Source organism: Vanellus vanellus (assembly GCF_965231255.1).
Source record: "Vanellus vanellus genome assembly, chromosome: 3".
NCBI classification, from domain to species: Eukaryota; Metazoa; Chordata; class Aves; order Charadriiformes; family Charadriidae; genus Vanellus; species Vanellus vanellus.
In genome coordinates this window covers 93,648,610-93,668,665 of record NC_138907.1, presented here as the reverse complement: position 1 = coordinate 93,668,665, position 20,056 = coordinate 93,648,610, and the positions used below count along the sequence as shown (strand labels likewise).

The 20,056-nt window shown below is 37.4% G+C and overlaps 1 protein-coding gene across 1 annotated transcript in view; it reads left to right on the top strand.

Moving 5' to 3' along the window:
- SENP6 (SUMO specific peptidase 6) overlaps window positions 1–20,056 on the top strand; it is an 88,664-nt gene that overhangs the window by 8,537 nt on the left and 60,071 nt on the right. Inside the window, exons 2-3 of the mRNA XM_082480686.1 lie at window positions 13,300–13,393; window positions 19,627–19,690. Of these exons, the coding sequence (XP_082336812.1) occupies window positions 13,300–13,393; window positions 19,627–19,690 (158 nt within the window). The remainder of the gene's footprint in view (window positions 1–13,299; window positions 13,394–19,626; window positions 19,691–20,056) is intronic.

Here is a 20,056-nt window from a genome sequence, read left to right as displayed (position 1 = left end):
GCACTTTGCCAAACCTCTGTTGCTCACTGAAGGGTAAGCAGGAGAGGCAGGACAATGGCTTGGATTGGAGAGGGCAGACTCTGCATGTGAGTAGGACATTCCCCCTTTCATCTCTCCCTGGTGACCAGTTAAGTTCTGTTAAGGTGTAATACATAACTTAAACTTTAGAATAAATACTTTTATGTAATAGCAACTTTATTCTGCCCAGGGAAATTCATTTATTTTAAATAACAGGTTCTGCACAGAAGTTTATGGTGAAGGCTGGAGACTGGAGGGAATAAATTAACAGGCTGTGGTTATTCTTCCCAGGTTGGTCAGCAGGCCTTTAAAAAGTTTTTGTTAACAGGCAAGTGCTTCATGAGGCAACGAAACATGTCTGAATGCATGTCCCAATAATTCCTATGAAAGAATAATTTGGAGTGAAAGACATTGAATTTGGGATATATTTCTCTGATTGTAAATAAAGAACAGTGATGATTCAGAAAGTCTGTGCTAAGCCTTCCTGGGGTTTTGTTTGGTTGTTTTCGGACCATATAAGCTGTAGCTGGAGCAAAGTCTACCTGGGTTTTGTTTGTTTATTATAAGACTTGCCACAACCATGTTTTAGGAATGATAAATACCAATAATATTTTGCTGGTGTGGTAAAACATAATACTATATGACATGATTAATATTATGTAATCTTACAAATTTATGTCTGTAAGAAACAGCTGCAAAAATATTTGTTATTTTCATGAGATTTTTATCCATTGCCACACAGTTGTTTCACTTGTACTAAAATTCATTCTACTGATGTATTTTTATTAATGTCATAGGATATAATGTTGTGTTTGTTTGGCATGTCCAATTTTTAAGGCTCATTAGCAAAATATGAGTATCCTGCTGATGACAGAATTTAATACGTCTGTCTTAACAGAAAGAGTATTCAAGAGCCCATTAGATGAGAATTTGAACTATTCCATAGAAGTTAGGTTTCATACAATTGCCTTTGTAATTTCTGAGGCTCACTTCTTTTTGAAACACTTACAAGAGTCCATCATAACTTTATTTCTACCAAGGCTTACTGCTCAGAAGGCAATTTAAGTGTCCTTTACGATTGAGAATAAACTTTCAAAAGGGAACTTCTGGACTACTCTGGTCCAGGTTATTATGATTGCATACGCCTGGCACAGTGGAGCAGTAAACCTTAAACTGAGATTAAACTAGTAGTTCTGCCATAAAGCAAATATGTTGTAGCTGAGTCTTTACCTGATGAATACCACAAAAAATAATATTTGTCATTAATGTAGTAAAGATGTTCTTTGTCATCTGGCAAAGCCTTTGTTAGATGGTAGAGGCACTGCTCCTTACTTGGAAGAAAGACTGACTCTGTGCCCTGTGATAGAAAGAACTGACAGATCAAGGTAAGCATGTGTTTCATGTTTGGATGAAGGTAGCTGAAACTCATCTCCACTTGCAGGATGGTCTCTTAAAAAGTTGGATGTTTTGCTTCAGATGTCTTTTGAGTGGTATTTCTTGGAAAGTAAGTTCATAACTGAGTGCAGTTAGCAAGCTGGCATGTGTTATTTTGTATATTAAAAATTAGCTGATCCATAGTACTTCCTCATCTTCACTGCCTTTACAAGTAATTACTGAGAAAATGTTTGTTTTTCCAGGGATGTTAAAGTTATTTTTTATCTTTTTAAAAATAAAGCCTGCTTAGTGAATTTTAGCGTACTGTGGTTTAGTCTGCAGTCGTCAGTGTTCCTTAAACTTGTTGTTAGCTCTAGTGAAGTTTGATACTTCTATTACAAAGATTTATGCGTTTTTAATGCAGTAATGTAGTTGCGTTGCATCATGCTTTACTGCATTGATGCTCTCTAATTGCGAAGGGAGTTGAAGTATATAGTGTATCTAGTGTGAGCCAGGAGGCTGTTGCCTGTGTTTGTGTTGCATTTCTCTGATTACTTTTTTTTTTTAATAAACAGATATGATTTACTCGATTTTTAACTGTATGTATATTTGCAGGGTCGTTTTCTAACTCTTAGTAAGTAGTCCCTGTGTCTGGGGCCATACTGTATGGCTATGCAAATAATTGTGCCAGCAATTTACATAGCAACCAAGGCTACATAACTGCTCAGTGCTTCTCAGAGTGACAGTCCTGCTGCCCCTCCGAGAGACAGTGCGCTTGCAGCTTTGCTTGAGTCAACACTGGCACTTCTCTGGCTTCATGGCAAGTTGGCTGAAGGAACTAAATTGGCAGAAAACTAATCCGGGGGGGGAGGGGGAGGTGGGCGGTGGGAAGGGAAGTGTTGGTGGAGCTAGTCTCTGTTACTTTTCAGCCATATCAGCAATCTAATCCAGCTGTCTACCCTCTCATATGGGTATGAAAGCTTGCCAGTGTCACTAAGAATAGGGAGAAAAAAACAGGTCTTTGGCCTTTACAGAAAGGCAAATGCAAATTTTTCTCACAGCTTACAATTTAATTAACTCTTCATCCTCCTTTTGTCCTTTTCCTACTCAGATTTTTCCAAGATGTGCCTTTTTCTTTTGACCAAATTACTGAGGTTTTCCTGTTTGTTGAGTGTTTTGGTTTTGTGTGCTTTTTTTTTTTTGCTGTCCATTTCAGGTGAATTTTGAATAGATGACAACATCAAAGAAGTGTCTTGCTTTTTTCTGCTTTAGTTACACTTCAGAATTTCTTCTTCTGTCTTACATTTGCAAGTTATTTTCTTGTAGAAGTTATGGAACCTTTCTGGACTTTAATTTCTGTATGTTTTTATAAAGGGGTTAATATCTATCTGACATCATCTTTGACAGTTTGCAGGGTAAATCCAGAAGTATTAAATAGTACAAATTCTTGATATTTTTTTCTTCTTCTTCCTTTTGGTATGTAAATACAGTGCTTTATTTCAACCTGACATTCCAATTATTGCAGCAAACCTGGAAACCTTCTCAAAGTGTTGGTTGCCTAATTTCCAGGTAGTTAGGCTAGGTTATTAATCTTATTCGGTATATAACTGCCTTTCAGCACTTTCTGAAAATAGGTTGCTGTTTGTTTAGTGCTGCTATATTCTCAGTTGCACAAGCTTAGCTTTTTTTTTTATGAAGATGGATCCCCGTGGTGCATAACTAAGTCTAAAATCAGAAGTGTGCAAATTTGATGCATAATATACTGTAAGGTTTCCTGCTGTGTTTTGCTTGTCTTGTAAAACTCTTCCAATGTTCAGAATTTGAGATTATGTGTGATTAACATCACATACTGATTTGCCACAGAAATCATATTCTGGAATTCTTATTCAAGCGTTATCTTCCTTGAAATGGCTTGTTAGCTTTATATACTTTTTCATATCTTGAGAGTAAATTGGCAGTTCAGAAATCATCTGTAGCCTATCCTAACCTTTTATCCTTCAATTTTTCCTATAAAATAGGAAGGTATCTCTTCTATAGTTATATTTCCTATAAAAACACTGAAGCCGCCTTCTTTCTTTCTGAATTTTTAGTGTATCCCCAGTCTAGCAAGAAAGGTCTTGCGTAAGTAGAGAATTACGTGTATTCATAGTACTAGAGATGAAAAAGATACTTTTTTGTTTACTTCTTTTTTTCCCCTTTATTGTTGGATCCTGCTTTTGATGTTATTAAAATTATTTTACTTGTGTGGAAAGTTTGGGTGGGTGGCGTACTTTATTCAGAGAGAGAAAAGAAGGAAAGTGACTGAGGTACTTCATCTTGGAAGTGTTTGTGATCATGGTGCAGTTGCCCTAGGTGATTGTACCTACGAGTGAGTAGTCACAGGTTTTACTTGACGTGGGTTGGAACTTCCTATCCAAATCAAGCCCAGTTAGAGAAGTTTGCTCAGGGCTTTGTGACCTCTCAGGTCAACCTGGTCCACTCTTGATCACCCTCATGGTAAAAAATACATTTTTGCATTGAGTTGGATTTTTCTTCTTTCCATCTTGTGTCCATTGGCCCTTATCCTTTTGCTGTGTATCTCGGTGGAGAGTTTGGCTTTATCTTCTCTCTGTCTTCCCATTAGGTAGTTGAAAACAGCAAGAATGTCTCCCCTCCGCCCTTTTGAAGGCTGAATAAATTCAGCTTTTTTAGCCTCTCCTTATATGTCATGTGCTCGAACCCCCTGGCTATCTTGATAGCCCTTCACTGAACTTGATCTAGTGTATCAATGTCTTTGTTATACCTGAGAGCCCAAAACTGAGTGCAGTGATCCAGTTACAGTTTCATATGGAAGTGCCATGTGGAGGGGAAGAGTCACTTCTCTTGACTGCTGGCTAAACTTTTGCATCATGAGGTTGGCCTTCCTTGCTGGGGGGGTGCACTGATGATCCATGTTCAATTTGTGGTCTGCTGGGACCCCTAGATCCTCTTGAAGAGGTGCTTCCTAGCCAGTCAGCCTCCAGCCTGCACTGCTGCATGGGCTTATTTGGTCTCAGATGTAGGACTTCGCATTTTGCTTTTGTTAACTTTTAAGGTTCTTGTCAGCCCATTTCTTGAGCCTGTTAAGTCCCTCTGAATAGCAGCCCTGGCTTCCAGTGTGTCAACTGCTTCCCCAGTTTGGTATTGTTTGCAAACTTGCTGAGTGCACTTGGTCCTAGCATCCAGATCATTAACAAAGACATTAAACAGTATTGGCTCCAGTACTAATCACTGAGGGATGCCACCAGCTGGATTTGTGCTGGTAGTCATTACTCTTTGACCCAAATGGTCCAGCTGTTTTTCCCCTCACCTTCTCATTCATTTACTCAGTCTGTGTCTCTCTAATCTGGCTCTGAGGAGGCTGTGGGAGACCATGTCAAAGGCCTTGCAAAAGGCCTTACTTTCCCCTTACCTACGCAGCCAGCCTTGTCACTGTAGAATGGAGTTGAGTTAGTTAGGCACGATTTGCTCTTGGTAAATCCATGCTGGCTGTTCACTTTCTTGTCATCCTGTAGCTGGGAATGGATTTCTGAAAGATTTAATCCATAACCTGAGCAAGGGTGGAGATGAAGCACACTAGCCTGTAGTTCACCAGATCATCCTTGTTGCCCATCTTGAAGATAGGTATGACGTTTTTCCAGTCATTGGGAACTTCTCTCATGCAATGACCATTCAAAGATAATGTAGAGTGGCCTAATAGTGACATTGGCAAGCTTCCTCAGCACCATCAGATGTATCCTGTCTGGTCCTATGGAATTCTGCATGTACAACTGGCTTAAGTGTTCCTTAATCATATCTTCCTTGACAGTGGGTGATGATGTACTCCCAAAAGTTCTGCTGGTAGAGTTGGGGAACTGAGAGGTCAACAGGCAGAACCAGTGAAATCTGGAGGGGCAAAAAAAAAAAAAAAGGGTCAAGTTCTCCAGTTTTTTCCATGTCCTTTGTCACTAGGTTGCTGTCTCATTGAGCAGTGGGCCCACATTTTCCTTAGCATTCTTTTTGCTGCTGGGGTAAGTAAAGAAGCCTTCTTGAAGTACTTGTGCATTGTTTTCTGATGCTATCATAAGGGCAGCATCCTTGGGTGATACCTCTACATCTCTGTTGAGGTCAAGAAACACTAGTTAATCCATTGTGTGGTTACCGCTGCTATCTTACCAGAAAAAACTTCAAAGACATTGCAAAGAAAATGTTTAACATACTTCAAAGCTCTATCCTCCTCTGATACTCCTTGTTAATACTTAGAAAATATTAAACACAGTTTAGCAAATGATCAAACTTACAGAACTACTGAACTCTGTGCTTCACGTAATATCTCACTTACTATCAATTTATGATTACTGCCTGTTGTCAAACTCATTTCTAACAGCTTTTCTGTGTCTGCAACTAATTTAGGGAGAGGAAAGTTAAAGCATCTTTTAAGCAATAGATCTCTAAATCTATACCTATAAATGTAGGTTAGGCTATTGTTCCATGCAGATTTATTTGGTATCCTTAGTGCCTGAAACAATCTTGGTTCTTGGATGCCTGTTACATCTGCTGTGCTGTCATAGCTATGCTGTGATAGTGTAGTTGAACAGAGAGGGGAACTGATATGGTTGAAAAATAGCTTGAGTGGCAGGGGAGGGGGAAGGTTATTTTTTTCCTGAAGTAGTTTCCTTCCCCAGGTTTGCTCGCAGTGAAGAAACAGCTGTGCTGACGTACACAGAGTACAGGAAAGGAGCAAGAAGCCCCAGCTTTTAGGAAGTGTGAGGGGTGCGTAAGCCTGTTCTTGTAGCGCTGCTTCAGAATGTGAAAATGCAACCTCACTGTGGTTACACAGTTGATGTACTAGAGCTGATGGTATCAAAGCTGGAAGATAAAAAGCTATTTTGCATAGAAGCCTTTCTGAAAGAATAATGAAGCAACAGGGAAGGTAAAAATTAAAAAATGTTTCTGTGTCAGATTTTTATGAGTACTTGTATCCTCGTAACAATGTAAGTGATGACTCTAAATGAACAACAGATTAGAAAGCTTAGAGGCATTCTTTTTAATTTACTTAAATATGAGTCCAGATGAAGGCAGTGATTCTGAGCACATTTAAATTAATTTGCATTTTTTGTGTGAATGCTGCAATATCTGATAAGTTGGTTGCAGTTGTGATAGTCTAAGCATTTGTAAGATGAGCCTTCTATTATTTCTTTTTTTCAGACCAGTGTAACTGGGGAGAAAGAATGTGAACTTCACATCCTCCTGGAAAAACTCCTCGGTCCTGGGTCCTGAATCAAACCTTTGTTTGATTTAGGTTTCATGTTTAGGGTGGTTCTTGGACACATGGAAAGAGATGTGATCTCAGCAGACGAAAGACTTGTAAAAGCTTCTGTGTGTTGTAATAGAAACCTTAAAAGTCTCTACTGTTCTATTCTGGGGGTGATGGGGATTTCTTCTGGCAATCCAGTGGTACGTCTGAAAAAGTTGCTTTCCTAGAAAAGCTGATCTTTGTGTGGCCAGTACTTGCATCTATGATGGGTTGATCTTGGCTGGTCACTAGGTGCCCACCAAGCCATTCTATCATTCTCTTTTCTCAGCTGTACAGCGGGAGAGAAAATATGACAAAAGGCTTCTGAGAAGCCTGAGAAGATCACTCGGAGATTACTGTCATGGGCAAAACAGACTCAACTTGGGGAAATTAATTTAATTTATTACCAATGAAATCAGAGTAGGATAACGAGAAAGAACAAATCTAGAAAATCCTCCCCCCCACCCCCCTCTTTCTTCCTGGCCTCAACTTCACTCCCAACTTCCTTCCCCTTCCTTCTCTACGCAGTGCAGCGGGACAGAGAATGGGGGTTGTGGTCAGTTCACAATGCATTGCCTCTGCCACTTCTTCCTCCTCATGCTCTGCTGCTGCTCCAGTGCGGGGTCCCTTCCATGGGAGACAGGCCTCCATGAACTTCTCTAATGTGGGTCCTTCCTACAGGCTGCACTTCTTCACAAACTGCTCCAGCGTGGGTCCTTTCCATGGGGTGCACTCCTTCAGGACCAGACTGCTCCAGCATGGGTCCCCCATGGGGTCACAAGTCCTGCCAGCAAACCTGCTCCAGTGTGGGCTCTTCTCCACAGGTCCTGTCAGGAGCCTGGTCCAGTGCAGGCTTCCCATGAGGTTGCTGCCTCCTTTGGGTGCCTCCACCTCTCTGGTGTGGGATCCTCCACTGGTTGCAGGTGGATATCTGTTCCACCATTAATATCCATGGGCTGCAGGGGGATGACTTGCCTCACCATGGTCTTCACCAGAGCTGCAGGGGAATCTCTGTTCCTCTGCTCCGGCATTTGGAGCCCCTCCTCCCCTTCCTTCTTCACTGACCTTGGTGTCTGCAGACTTGCTCTTACATGTTCTCACTCCTCTCTCCTGGCTGCTGTTGTACAGCAGTTTTTTCCCCATCTTAAATATGTCATCACAGAGGCTCTAGCACCGTCACCAATGGGCTCAGTCTTGGTCAGCACCAGGTCCATCTTGGAGTTGGCTGGCCTTGGCTCTATTGGATGTGGGGGCAGCTTCTGGCATCTTTTCACAGAAGCCCCCCTTGCAATGCCTCCCTCCCCCTGGCTATCGAAATGTTGCCATGCAAACCAAATACAGCATTGTATCCAAAACAATGAAAAGAAATAGATGTGTTTTTCTGGTTGGCTGTAATATAGATTCATATGGAATGATTTGCCTTAGAGCATGGGGTACAAGACATGCAAAAAAGTCTTCTAAGATGATACTTTCTGTTAGACGCTAGGACTTTACTAAATACTGTATATGTCACTCCTAACTTCAGTGTTTTAGGCAGAACTCAAAAGGATTTTTTTTGTTTTTGCAAATGCACAACGTTGCTGTTATTTTATGGAGACCCACTGTGAACTTTTTTGCTTCCATTTTGGAATTGCTTAATGACACTGTTGAATGATAGAAACTCCTGCTAAAGGAGTTTACGAAGCAGTGACCACACAGAGTAGCTTAAAGGTTTCTGCTTTCTGCCATTCTTCCTACATGCATACTTTGTTTTGTAGTTCAGAATTTGCTGATTGGGTTTTACACAAAAAGGCAGTATGGGGATTTTTAAAAGGGTGACTTCAGGATGTGGTTAATAATGCCATAAAAGCTTTTATCAAAACTTATTATTAACAAATTATTTTTCAGCAGTTTTTTAATTGGCTTTTTAAAAATGAAATGTCACTCACCACAGTTATTTTAAAAAGCAGTGATGTATGTCAGATACACCAGTTTAAGGTGTCTATTTAAATTCCATCTAGTTTCTGGGGCTTAGAATTGCTAATCTCCCTTGGTATAACAGCACCAAAGGGAGCTTATAGTGAGAAGAAAAATGATTTGTCATTGCTAGTGAAATCTGCTCCACTGTGCTTGCTTTCTTGGGCAGAGGCATAGCCATTGACTTCTGTTCGCTCAATATCTTAGGGCCAGGTCCGCTCATTTGAATATTTTTGCCTTCTGAGTATGAATGTGTCTTGCTGATTAAAATGGTCTTCACAATATACATAGTAAAAATTGCAACACAGAAGTTCCAAATTTAAGTCTTAGTACAAAATAGAGACTTAGGCTGTGTGACAGATCACTTGTCATCCCTGTTTAAAAAAAATCTCAATCCTGTATAGAATCAGATCCTAATTGACCATTCAGATTAAGTAACTCTGTTAGGTGAACAATCTGGCTAACGTGATGGTATACTTCTAGATTTGCATTTTTGGTAGGACCAAGAGTAATAGAGAGAGTGGAAATTGATCCAGATCTGAGTGATCTGAGCTGGGATACTAAGACTATTCTTTCATGGACAACTGAGGTTGTCTGTAGCGGTGAACTGGATTATTGCACAAATAGGTTGCTGGGTTTATGACAGCAGACAGGATACATGGCAAATTGTCTCTTGGGAGCAGAGATGGTAAACTTTATAAGATGTCTGAAGAATTGTAGAGAATGCAACAGAAGAACTGGTAGCATTGATGCACATGACAGAAATCTTAGCATCTTCTGTAGCAGGTGCAGGGTCACAAAAATGGGCAGTTGCAATGACAGAAAATAATGTGCAGGGAAGATGAGTTGTAAATTCCTTCTTTAGAGTGGGAGTTCTATGCAGTGGGGATGGATTTTCTCAAAATGAAAATAGAACCAGTGTTGTGGCACCTGGAGTGGGAGGAGGCTGATACATGTGAGCAGCACATGGTTTGATGTAATTTATGCTCAGTGGATAAAACTATTAAAAACAAAACAAAACAAAAAAAAACCAAAACAAAACAAAAAAAAACCAAACAACCAAACAAATGTCCTCTACTGAAGTTGGTAAAACTGAGGTGGTAAAAGTTGGTAAAAATGATGTAGAAAATCACATATAAACAGCCTAATTTAAACAGAAAAAGAACCAAAAGAACCCCAATACCAAGAAATGTGTTTGCTTCATTTGTGTGAAAAAACCTAGAGAAAATATTTTAGGTAAAATGGGAGAACTGGAAACTGGTAGAATTAACTTATTTGAAATCAGATAGAAGGAAAATAATTACAGGGACCTTATGACAATTTGAGACTAAAGGGGGATTGGTGGAGGAGAATTGATTGTGTTGACTGAAGAAGTACTCTATGTTCCAGAAAATGTTCAAGTCAGATCAGACTTAATGGCTCCAAAAGTTATACGAAATCCAGATAGATTGAAGGACTATGTAAAAAATATGACATTGGAATTACATTAGCAGTTACTTGACCAGGATGATGACTGTTGTAACCAGTTAAGAGAAACTCTGAAAGCTGCAGACACAGATGCTGAGGGAAGTCTCGGTGCAACACTGCCTTCCAGTTCTCCTGCTAGAGGAGAATGCTGTGTGCAAAAAGAAGTGGCAGTGTATTTCAGCAATTTCCTTTCATGTGAAATTGGGACTCTTGAATGTACTTGCTCTGCAGCATATAGAGAGTGTTGTTGGAGAGTCTTGCAACTTGTTTTTGAAGTCTGTCATGTCCTGCAAGAATGCTGAATTTTTAAACCTGAAGGAAAACCATCTGATACAGAAATATTTAATTAATAAAAAGGACTAAAGAAAATATTAAGAAATTTTTTGAAAAGAAACTGAAAGATGCAGCCAGAGTGTAAAATATTTGCAGACAGCTTGGAAGTTATTTAAAGATGCCATATTGGAGGCTTACAGTACATGCATGCTGCTTAATTAAATAGACTTGAAAAGACCCGCAATATGTTGGTATGGCTAAACAGCAGAGTAAGGGGAGATGTCTGAAATAAAATATCATCCTTCTTGCCTCTGAACTTTTGTCCAAATGATGAAAATAAAGAATAATAAAAAAGGTGGTGGTTTAAACCTATAATTCTAATGAGGCAGGCAAAAAAAAAAAATTAGTAACTCCCAACAGGCATAAAAACTATTGTTAAGTGTTTCTTCAAACTCAGCAGAAAAGTTTCTGGAGTATTTGTAGGGACAGTAGACACCCAAGTTGTAAAAGGTGGTTTTGGAGGATAGAAGGTCATAGCTGAAAAATGGAATTGCTTGCACCCACTTTGGCAACACTTAGAAAGGTCTTTATGCCAGAATATTTCTTAAGAAAGAGTGTGATAGAGTATATAACTCAAAACAAAACATCAGTGGAAGAAATTGCAGTACATTAAGCAAACAATGAACAAGGCAGCAGGATCAAATGGCATTCATCCAAGTGTTTTAACAGGAACTCGGGGATAAAGGAGCTAATGACTAGTGTGTTACTTGTTGGTTACAGGCTTTCTGCTACAGGTAAAGAAGGTAGCTAGATGATACCAGCTTTTTAAAAAGGTAGTATTTGAGAGGCTTTACATCCATGAGCTTTGTGACCATACAACCCAAATTTGTAAAAATGATAATGAAGACCACAATTAATTTCATTATTCCCTCTGTAAAGTCCTTTACCAAAGGCTTTCAGAGAGGCTAAGTTGCCTGTGGAGAAAATGGAAAGTTTTATAAGGAACAGCTGGCAACAGATGGAAAGAGAGGGCAAAAATGGTTCGTTTTGTTAATAGGAGTAACCCATTGAATTCTACAAGGTACTGTGTTAACGTTGGTGCACACATATAAAGAAAAGGGTTTCATAGTGAGTTTGTAGATGTTGCAAACTTTACTTGGGTTAGTATAATGGCTAGCTAATTAAAGAAAATTGCAGATGCTCAGATTTTGGGTTATGTGGGTTAAAATCATATATGAAATTCAGTGTAGGTAAATGCCGAGTGAATAAGAAGTAGGAGAGAGAATTTTTGTAGACAATGAATGGCTCTGAACTGGTTCTTACCAACTGTGAGTGAAAGATGGAATTATCTAGTGCATAAAGATCAATGCAGTTCTCCATAGCAGTGAAAACAGCAAATCCAGTGTTAAGACTTATTAGGAAAGGAATAAAGAACAAACCAGAAACATCATACTGCTTCTGTAGAAATTCATGGCACGTATGCATCTTGAATATTCCTCATAGAGTTGGTATCCTAATCTCAAAAGGGGTACAGTAAACTAGAAGAGGTTCAGAGAGAAGCATTGAGAGTGACTTGAAGGCATGAAACAGCTTTTATGTGAGGAAAATTGACTCTTTTTTTTTCTTCTTCTGCCTGGGAAAAGGATGACCGTGAAAGAACACAGCAGAGATCTATGCGATCATGAGTGAATAGGGAAGGATTACTTATTACTATTTTCCAAAGTACAAGAACCGAAGGAGTGGAGTACTAAGTAGGAGCAAAAGATGCCAAATTGAATCAGGACAAACAAAAGGAGATACTTACTCATAAAATGTATAATTAAGCTGAGGTACTGTCTACTGCAAGATGCTGTTGATTCTATAAAGTAGGCAAGTGGGTAGAAGAAAAAGGCCAGCAATGGCTGTTATTAACAAAAATATCACCCATGGCTCAGGAAGTCCTTGGTAGATGTAAGTAGCTGGAATCAGAGGTTGAACATGCAATAGATATTTCCGTGTGCACTCTTTATGCTTTACTCTAGACCTCTGTTGTTGGTTGTGATCTTTTTTCTTTTCTATCAAAACATAGAGTTGCATTCATTATTTCTGAATGCATTTCCAACTATATAAAGAAAAACACAGTAAGACACATTTAAACTATACCAAAATTGAAGCCCCTGCATAGTCTGTCATGCAGAATTTGTGCTAGACAGCTCTTAGTCACAGTAATTAAAGCATGGGGTGAACAGTGCCTTGCCTTAATGAATGCTGTCTTCATGCTTTGGACCTCCTTCACTTAAGAATACCCTTATGCCATCATGTTATATGAAAATCTCCATACTGTTGGATATTGCAGTAGATAAATCTGAAATTTGATGTAATATGGCTGTTCTCAGAAAGTTCAGGTTTTTACTTACTTCATGCTAGCACTGAAATCATCAGATGTTAATTCCAGCCAGTGTCATATGTTGAATTAAAAAAAAAAAAAAGCGTATTATGTTGAAATTGTCCTTTGGGCAGTTCAGAACTGTTACTTGTATATGGAAAAACTAAATACGAGCTTGGGTATTAGACATTTAAATAGAGTTTAGGACCCTTTCTGCGTGCATATAGTTCATATCAGAGAAAGAACACTTAAATTTACATGGGTCAGTAAAACAGTTGAAATCCTTGTAAAACTACCTCACGTCGTCATTTTTAATAGCTTGTTAACTTGTTGTATTAGTAATCAAGATGTTGACAGATACTCACTTGTATTTATTTAGGAAAATGAGTCACTGCTGCATTGATTAACTTACTTTGTCAAATGATAGTTAAACATTGACATCAACAAAATAAATACTTGGGGAAAATCCATGCATCTGGTTTACTCCTCTAGTTTGTGTTGATTAATAACTCAGATTGAAATCAAGACTTATTTTAACTTGTTCTCATTTCAGCTTTGGATAGATCACAGTCCAAGAGAGATGGAGGTTTTAAAAATAATTGGAGCTTTGATCATGCAGAAGAAAGTGAAGGAGATGCAGAGAAAGAGTAAGGATGCTTTTATCTAGGCTATTGAAAGTATAAGTGTACATTTATAAATAAATACTTTTTTGTAATTTATTGATAAGAAACAACATATAATATCTTAAAAACTTCGGTGATTAAGAAAAACAGTTTCAAAGAAGTAATTATTTTAAATAGTATTGCCATATAAAAGTGCATTATAATGTAAAGTTAATTGTGAACATGGGGCTTACAACATAGGGCACAGTACATTTCAGAAATGTTGCATTTGTCTTGGGAGCTACTGTGTAAGCATATGGAACACAAGACGAGAAATATGTCAACATGCAAAGTAAGGAAATATAAAGGTAGGGTATCCAAGCAGCTTCAACTTTTCCTTTAGTGGGGATGCTGCTCAGTACTTCACAGTTATGGTTAAGGTACTTTAGTAGCCGTAAGTCTAAATCAAGTTAAACTGAGTTTAAAGGACTCCATTGTCTTATCTCACTGGGCAGACTTAAGGCTGGTTTTGTTCCCTGATCATCTATTTCTTTACTTAGTTTGTTTGGGTTTTGACTAATACTTAAACCCTGGGTGTATAGTTTGAATACATACTTTGTCCCTGTGACATTTTATTGTTGCTAATGTTTTCCTCGATATTAACGTATTTATTTCCAAAAAGACTAATGAATTGTTAAAAGAACAATAGTTTACATGCATGAAGAATTCATGCTAGGTTTATTTGTTGTTCTTAGATATTTGTAGAGTAGGACCTGCAAGTTTAAGAAGAATGCCAAGGTTCTCTAGTAAGGAAAAACTGAATCCTGTGGTTAAGTACAAAAATAATTGTCATATGAATGTATATCCTTTAATATTCTGCCAAATACTGTGCGTTGAAAGGGAGATGGGAAAGTAGACAAATAACCACTTAGGCTGCAGCAGCAGGCTATGCTGTAATCTGACAAAAACATTAAGAAATACGATGTTTTAGTCATTACAAAATGAGTTCAGGAGTTAATTGAAGTGTGAGGTAAGCATTAAGAGCTTTTGTCAAAACAGAACTGTATCAGAACTTTAAACCCCTTTTTAAAAGATGCTCAAACTTAGGGCATTTTAGTGTTATAAAATTAAGCTTGCTTTTTTTTTTTTTTTCTTCACAGTTATACATCCATTTCTGGTGCATAGTAATATGTTTTAAGTGTAGTGGCAGTACATACAATACAGTTAGTATTTGCATTTTGCTAGTCTTCAGAAATAAAAGTAACTCACATTTGTAAGCATAGCAGCTTTTTTTCTTGTAGTAGTTTACTGCTGTTTTCCATCTGTCTCCAGCTGATGTTGACTTAAGAACACAGAATGACGCATGTGTAGTGTAGTGATGCTAAAAAAAAAGTTTGAAAAACTGATTATGGAATATATGTTTTATATAATTATATCTGATTTTAAGATTGTATTTCTGAGTGATTTTTCATTCCTTTAAAATATTCTGTATGATATGGTTTTCCCATGGCCAGTGTTGAAATTTTATTACCTACTCACATTAGTAATATGTTTTCATACCTATGAATTATGCAGAATCTTATCTGAAAGTTTTGAAAAAAGAGTAGTTGAAAACTGATTTAAACTGGAGATCCTGACTGTTTTGCTTACCCCTTCTTTGATACCGTTCCAGGCAGCTTCTCACTCCCTCCAAACAGCTACATGTTTTAAGCTGCTCACATATTTACTTTTGGTAACACCTGGGGTTTTGTGTCTTAATGGCATTGTAAGCTTTGAGCATTTTGGAAAAAAACAAAAAACAAAACAACAGCAACCAAACAACTGTGTATTTCTGGTATGTTTTTATTTTATATAACAAAATATTGACAGAAGGGCATCTTTAGAAGACAAATGATTTGACAGTAAATTGTCCTTTCCTTTCTAAATTCCCTTAACCCTTAGCACATTTCAAAGATTAGCAGCTTTAGTTTATAGAATTGATCTAGCCTAAAGCTTTGTCATCCTCCCCAATATTTTGACTATACTATGCAATAAGTATATGTTCTGGCAATTTTTTTTTAAATGTCATTCTTATTTGTTATGTTATGCTGATATTTACTAGCAGTGCCTTTCATTTACTGCATTTTTGCGTGGAGAAAGCTGTAAATCTGAAGAAAGCATCTGGATGCATGTCATGCTTTTTGGTGAGGCACTAGCATTTTAATGTCTGACCTTATCACAGCTTTTTGCCCTCTTAATGGCAGACACACAATAAGTTTTTGAACTGGCCCAAGAATAACATTCCAGCATTTAAGTGATTGGCTGTGTTACCCCATGAGACCTGTGCTAATGTTGTTTGTCAGTACTGGATGTCTGCTTGGATTGTCTTTCCTCGGTGAGATGAACACAAAATATGTGGCTAATGACCTCCTACCAAAGCAATTTTTAGAATAGGTAGATTATTTTAAAAGTGTGTTGTTGAACTTACTTGGGGAATTAGATGAGCTGTATCACAATAAGACCAGTTGGTCAGTTGAACACACTGAAGCCTGTGTAGACCATCCCAGGATAAATAATGGAAATTATACGTGTCTTCTGTAGCAGAAGACATGAAAGGATGGCAGACTTATGCAAACATGGTCAAAGTAATATATTAATTAAATTGATTTCTGAAATTAACATGTTATAAGATGCTTTCTAGTTTTACAGATTATTGTTCTTGAAGCGTCTTGGAATAACTTATGTTTACTTCCTTTTTAATATCTGGGTAAATGTTTTTGAAATATGTCTTGATATGCCCCACAGTGGTTTTGTAAACGGATGGGCCCAATTTTCTCTTGGCAGTTATGCTGGTTTTTTTAATAGTCCAGACTTGGGCCTTGCCCTGATATTTGTTCAGTAATAGCCTTATCAAAAAACTGAATACAAATAAATTTGTGTCTCTAAGTTATTTGCACTATGGTATCCCTTCTTAACTAACATTTCCTTTCAAAACTCTTTTTTTTTTTTTTTCCTTTTATTTAGAGGGATAAACTGTTTCTTCCCTTGTATTCCTGACTGGAAGAGCATTTTTAATTTTTTAATTTCTGTTTTAACTTTTTTCCTTTTTATGCCTTTTTCACACCACCCTCCCACCCCACACCCTCATATTTATGTAGAAGTTTTATCCCTCTTTTGCGACCCTGTTAGTAAGGCACTATAGCCTTTAAATTGATAAAAAACTCTTTGTTCACACCTTCAGTTCTTAATTTTTAGCAGTTTTAGTTAAGGTTATTTTTAATGGGATGGCATTGTGCATGAGTTGAATAATACCACTACTTCTTTTATGTCTCTGGTATCACGGCTTTTTTAAATGTGCTGCCTACCACCATGTAATTTAAAATAAAGAGTGTACACAGTGTGCAGTAGGAGAAAATATGTCAGCCTCCTGTTTTTGTATGTAAAAGTTTTGAGAAAGAAATTCCAATTATGTTTGAAACGTGACTGAATCAGTTGGTAGTTGGTAGAAATATGCTTGCAGCTCATTGGAGTGTAACCTCCATGATCAACAGAAGTTTAAAGTTTGGGTTGCTTGTAGATAATAGTGAAAACATGGTCTATTAAACTGAGGTATCTAACAAACTATTACATGGTTCTTAATGTTTTAAAATACTAAAAAAATGACAAGTGATTAGAGTTAAGTAAATGGAATATTTTTTTTTCTTGTTCATTGCCTACATTTGAATACATAATTGTGAACTCCCCTTTGGAAAGGACTCTGTTTACCTAAATTACTTGCTTCTATGTTTTGCTTAATTTTTGTAAAGACTTTAATTTGTTATAAAATTTTAATTAAAGTATTGAAAAGTTAGAAATTATTGTTCTAATGTGAAAATATCTCTCTCTGATTCCCTGGTTAAAAGTGACAAAGTGTGGAGGCGTAGCTTCCTTCCAGGAAGACCTCTGAGGTTTCATTTCAGTAGTGTTAAAACATTATTGTCTGGTATGTGGGAGTGTGGTATAGTGTTTTTTTTTTCCCAGTCTGTATAATTTACATCATTTAAGCAGGCAACTGTAAGCATGTGATACATGAGCAAAGAGACATTACTCAGTTGCTATGTATTCTGCTGTCTGAAAAAACAGCCTTTCTGGTACTGATGCCTATACTTTGCATTCCTTAAAATCTAAAATCATTGGCTCTTTAAAAGCATCCAATTCCCAAATATTTTTGTAGTCATGTTATTTTAGTTGCATCATAAGAGTTATTCTTGTTCAGTTTGATTTAAGGATTTTTTCAGTGTTTTGTTCCTTTGCAGTCTGTTACCTTCTCCCACCCACCAAAACACCCTTTGTTAAAATGGTTGCAGTATTGTGGCATCTTAAAGCTCTAAAAGCATCTGTACAAGGGCATTTTGAAAATAGTCATGATTTTTGTACAAGCTGGAGCTGAAGAAGGAAAACATATCTAGAGGTGGAGTGATCTAGCTAGGTCAACACAGTAGGTGAATGCCAGAGCTGCAGGTACCTACTGTAGGCTGCTATTCATGTCTGTGCTGCAGGATTTTGTTTATGCTTTAGGATCTGGAAAATTTCTGAAATCGTTAAACTCGTTGTCTTCTGATGAAGAATTGAGAAAGCTCAATGAGCCTCCCTTGAAGGAATAAGCTATTCTGGAAGACAGTATAAAAAAAAAAGGTTACAGTATTTTAAAATTTTAATATCCCTGGATAGTCTGTACAGAAGTGCAACTATACTCTTTTGTCTTTGTGACACTTTGTATTGGAAATTAGTGATGATCCACTACACTGTTCATTTTACCATGATGCACCTAGAATTGTTGTGGTCTGTAGATGAAAGGATAATGCAACAGTGCCACTTACATTTACATCATTCTTCCCATATCAAATTCAATTGTGTGCACAATCTTATCTCCTAAAGCTTCAGGGTTTGCAGTTCTCACCCTGTGAGTCAAGAACTTTTTTTCTTTTATTTATTTGATGTAGGGATATCTGTGGAGAAACAAACTGTAACATGACGGGAAATCTTGTGCACGAAAGAAGTTTTTAGGAAATTGGGGGGGTGATACTGAGTAGTTACCTATATAGAGAGCTAAAGTCACTACGATATACATAGTGCAATCATCATGCCATATCTGCAGCTAAGAAATGTTTCACCTTTACCTCCATCATTGTTTCTCTTGTGTAGCTCCTGGCATAACTGCTTGTATTCTGAAGTAATTTCTGCCTTGAATTATCTCGATTAAAAAGCCAAAACCCATGCAATTACAAGGTGGCTAAAGTTGTATTATTTTGTTGTGACCAAGAGAAGAGTAACCTTATTGGATGGACGAGAAACGATTATCTGCAGGTTGCTTTTCCTGGAAGCAGGAATGTGTTAGCCTAATCGAGGTGCTATCAGTATAAAATGTATGATTGGGGTTTTAATTTAAATATTTAAGATTATTTGAGCATAATTGTCTATTACTGAAAAGAGTACATTTTCGCAGTATCATGGGGTGGGTTTCACACAGTATCACAGTATGCTAGGGATTGGAAGGGACCTCAAAAGATCATCTAGTCCAATCCCCCTGTTGGAGCAGGAACACCTAGATGAGGTTGCACAGGAAGGCGTCCAGGCGAGTTTTGAATGTCTCCAGAGAAGGAGACTCCACAACCTCCCTGGGCAGCCTGTTCCAGGTTTCTTTTTTTTTTTTTCTTCCCCATTGTAATAGCTTAAGATTACAGACAGAAGTACTAAGAAACACAGTTTAATGAGCAGTTGAGCCAAACTGAATACACTGTTTTTAGGAAGACATATTTTGGTAGTAATTCCTATGGGATAAAATTTACTTATACGAAAGTTTTTCTCCTGAAGCACTGTGAAGTTTGCAGTTTTGAACTACATACTTGAACACTGATATGCATGAACAAACTAAGATTATGTTTTATAGGTTAATTTAGTATTTGACTCAATTGATGCATAGGGTTGTATAGAATCTTTCATGATGTCAGTAACATTGGTATAAAAATATTGAAGGTTCAATAATATTCTCTATTTTGAATTAATAACATCCTTTTAATTTTACTTTTTGTGAAATAATTTGATGTACACTTTAAGTTCAGGTTCACGTAATATGTCTAGATCACTACGTTGCCCAATTTATGTTTCTGATGTTTTGGGCATATATACACAATGTATATGTGATGCATTTAAATATAAAGAGGGAAGGAAAAAAAAAAGCCCTTTGTGTGTTTACAATGTTTTGCTGGTATTCTATTTCACTTACAATGTATCTGCTTTTCTCTCGCATACCTACCTAGTGAGGCAAATCTGCTCAGCATAGATGACAGTGATGGGCCTTTCAGTCCCAATGAAGAAAGAAAGGTAAGTACCCTATCTCATGGTGAAAATGTATCTTTAAAGCTTGCTAGGTTCTTAAACAATGTTGCTTACTTATCTGTGCGGTATTATAAAATGAAAGTTTATGTGTTAATTTAGCAACATATGCTCAAGCTATCCTTCTGCGTACCCTTAATGTTTTTGTTCCTCATACTCCTGTTGGTTTGTATAGTATTCTGAAAATAAGAGCATGAACAACTAGTTTTAAGTGTCGACAGTTATCATTAATGGGATTATATTTTTTAATTAAAAATATCAATCCTTGTATCTCATGATTGCTTACTGTCATATTCCCAGTTTTGTATGCATATATATGTGTGGATATATATAGAAAAGGAGACGATGCATTTT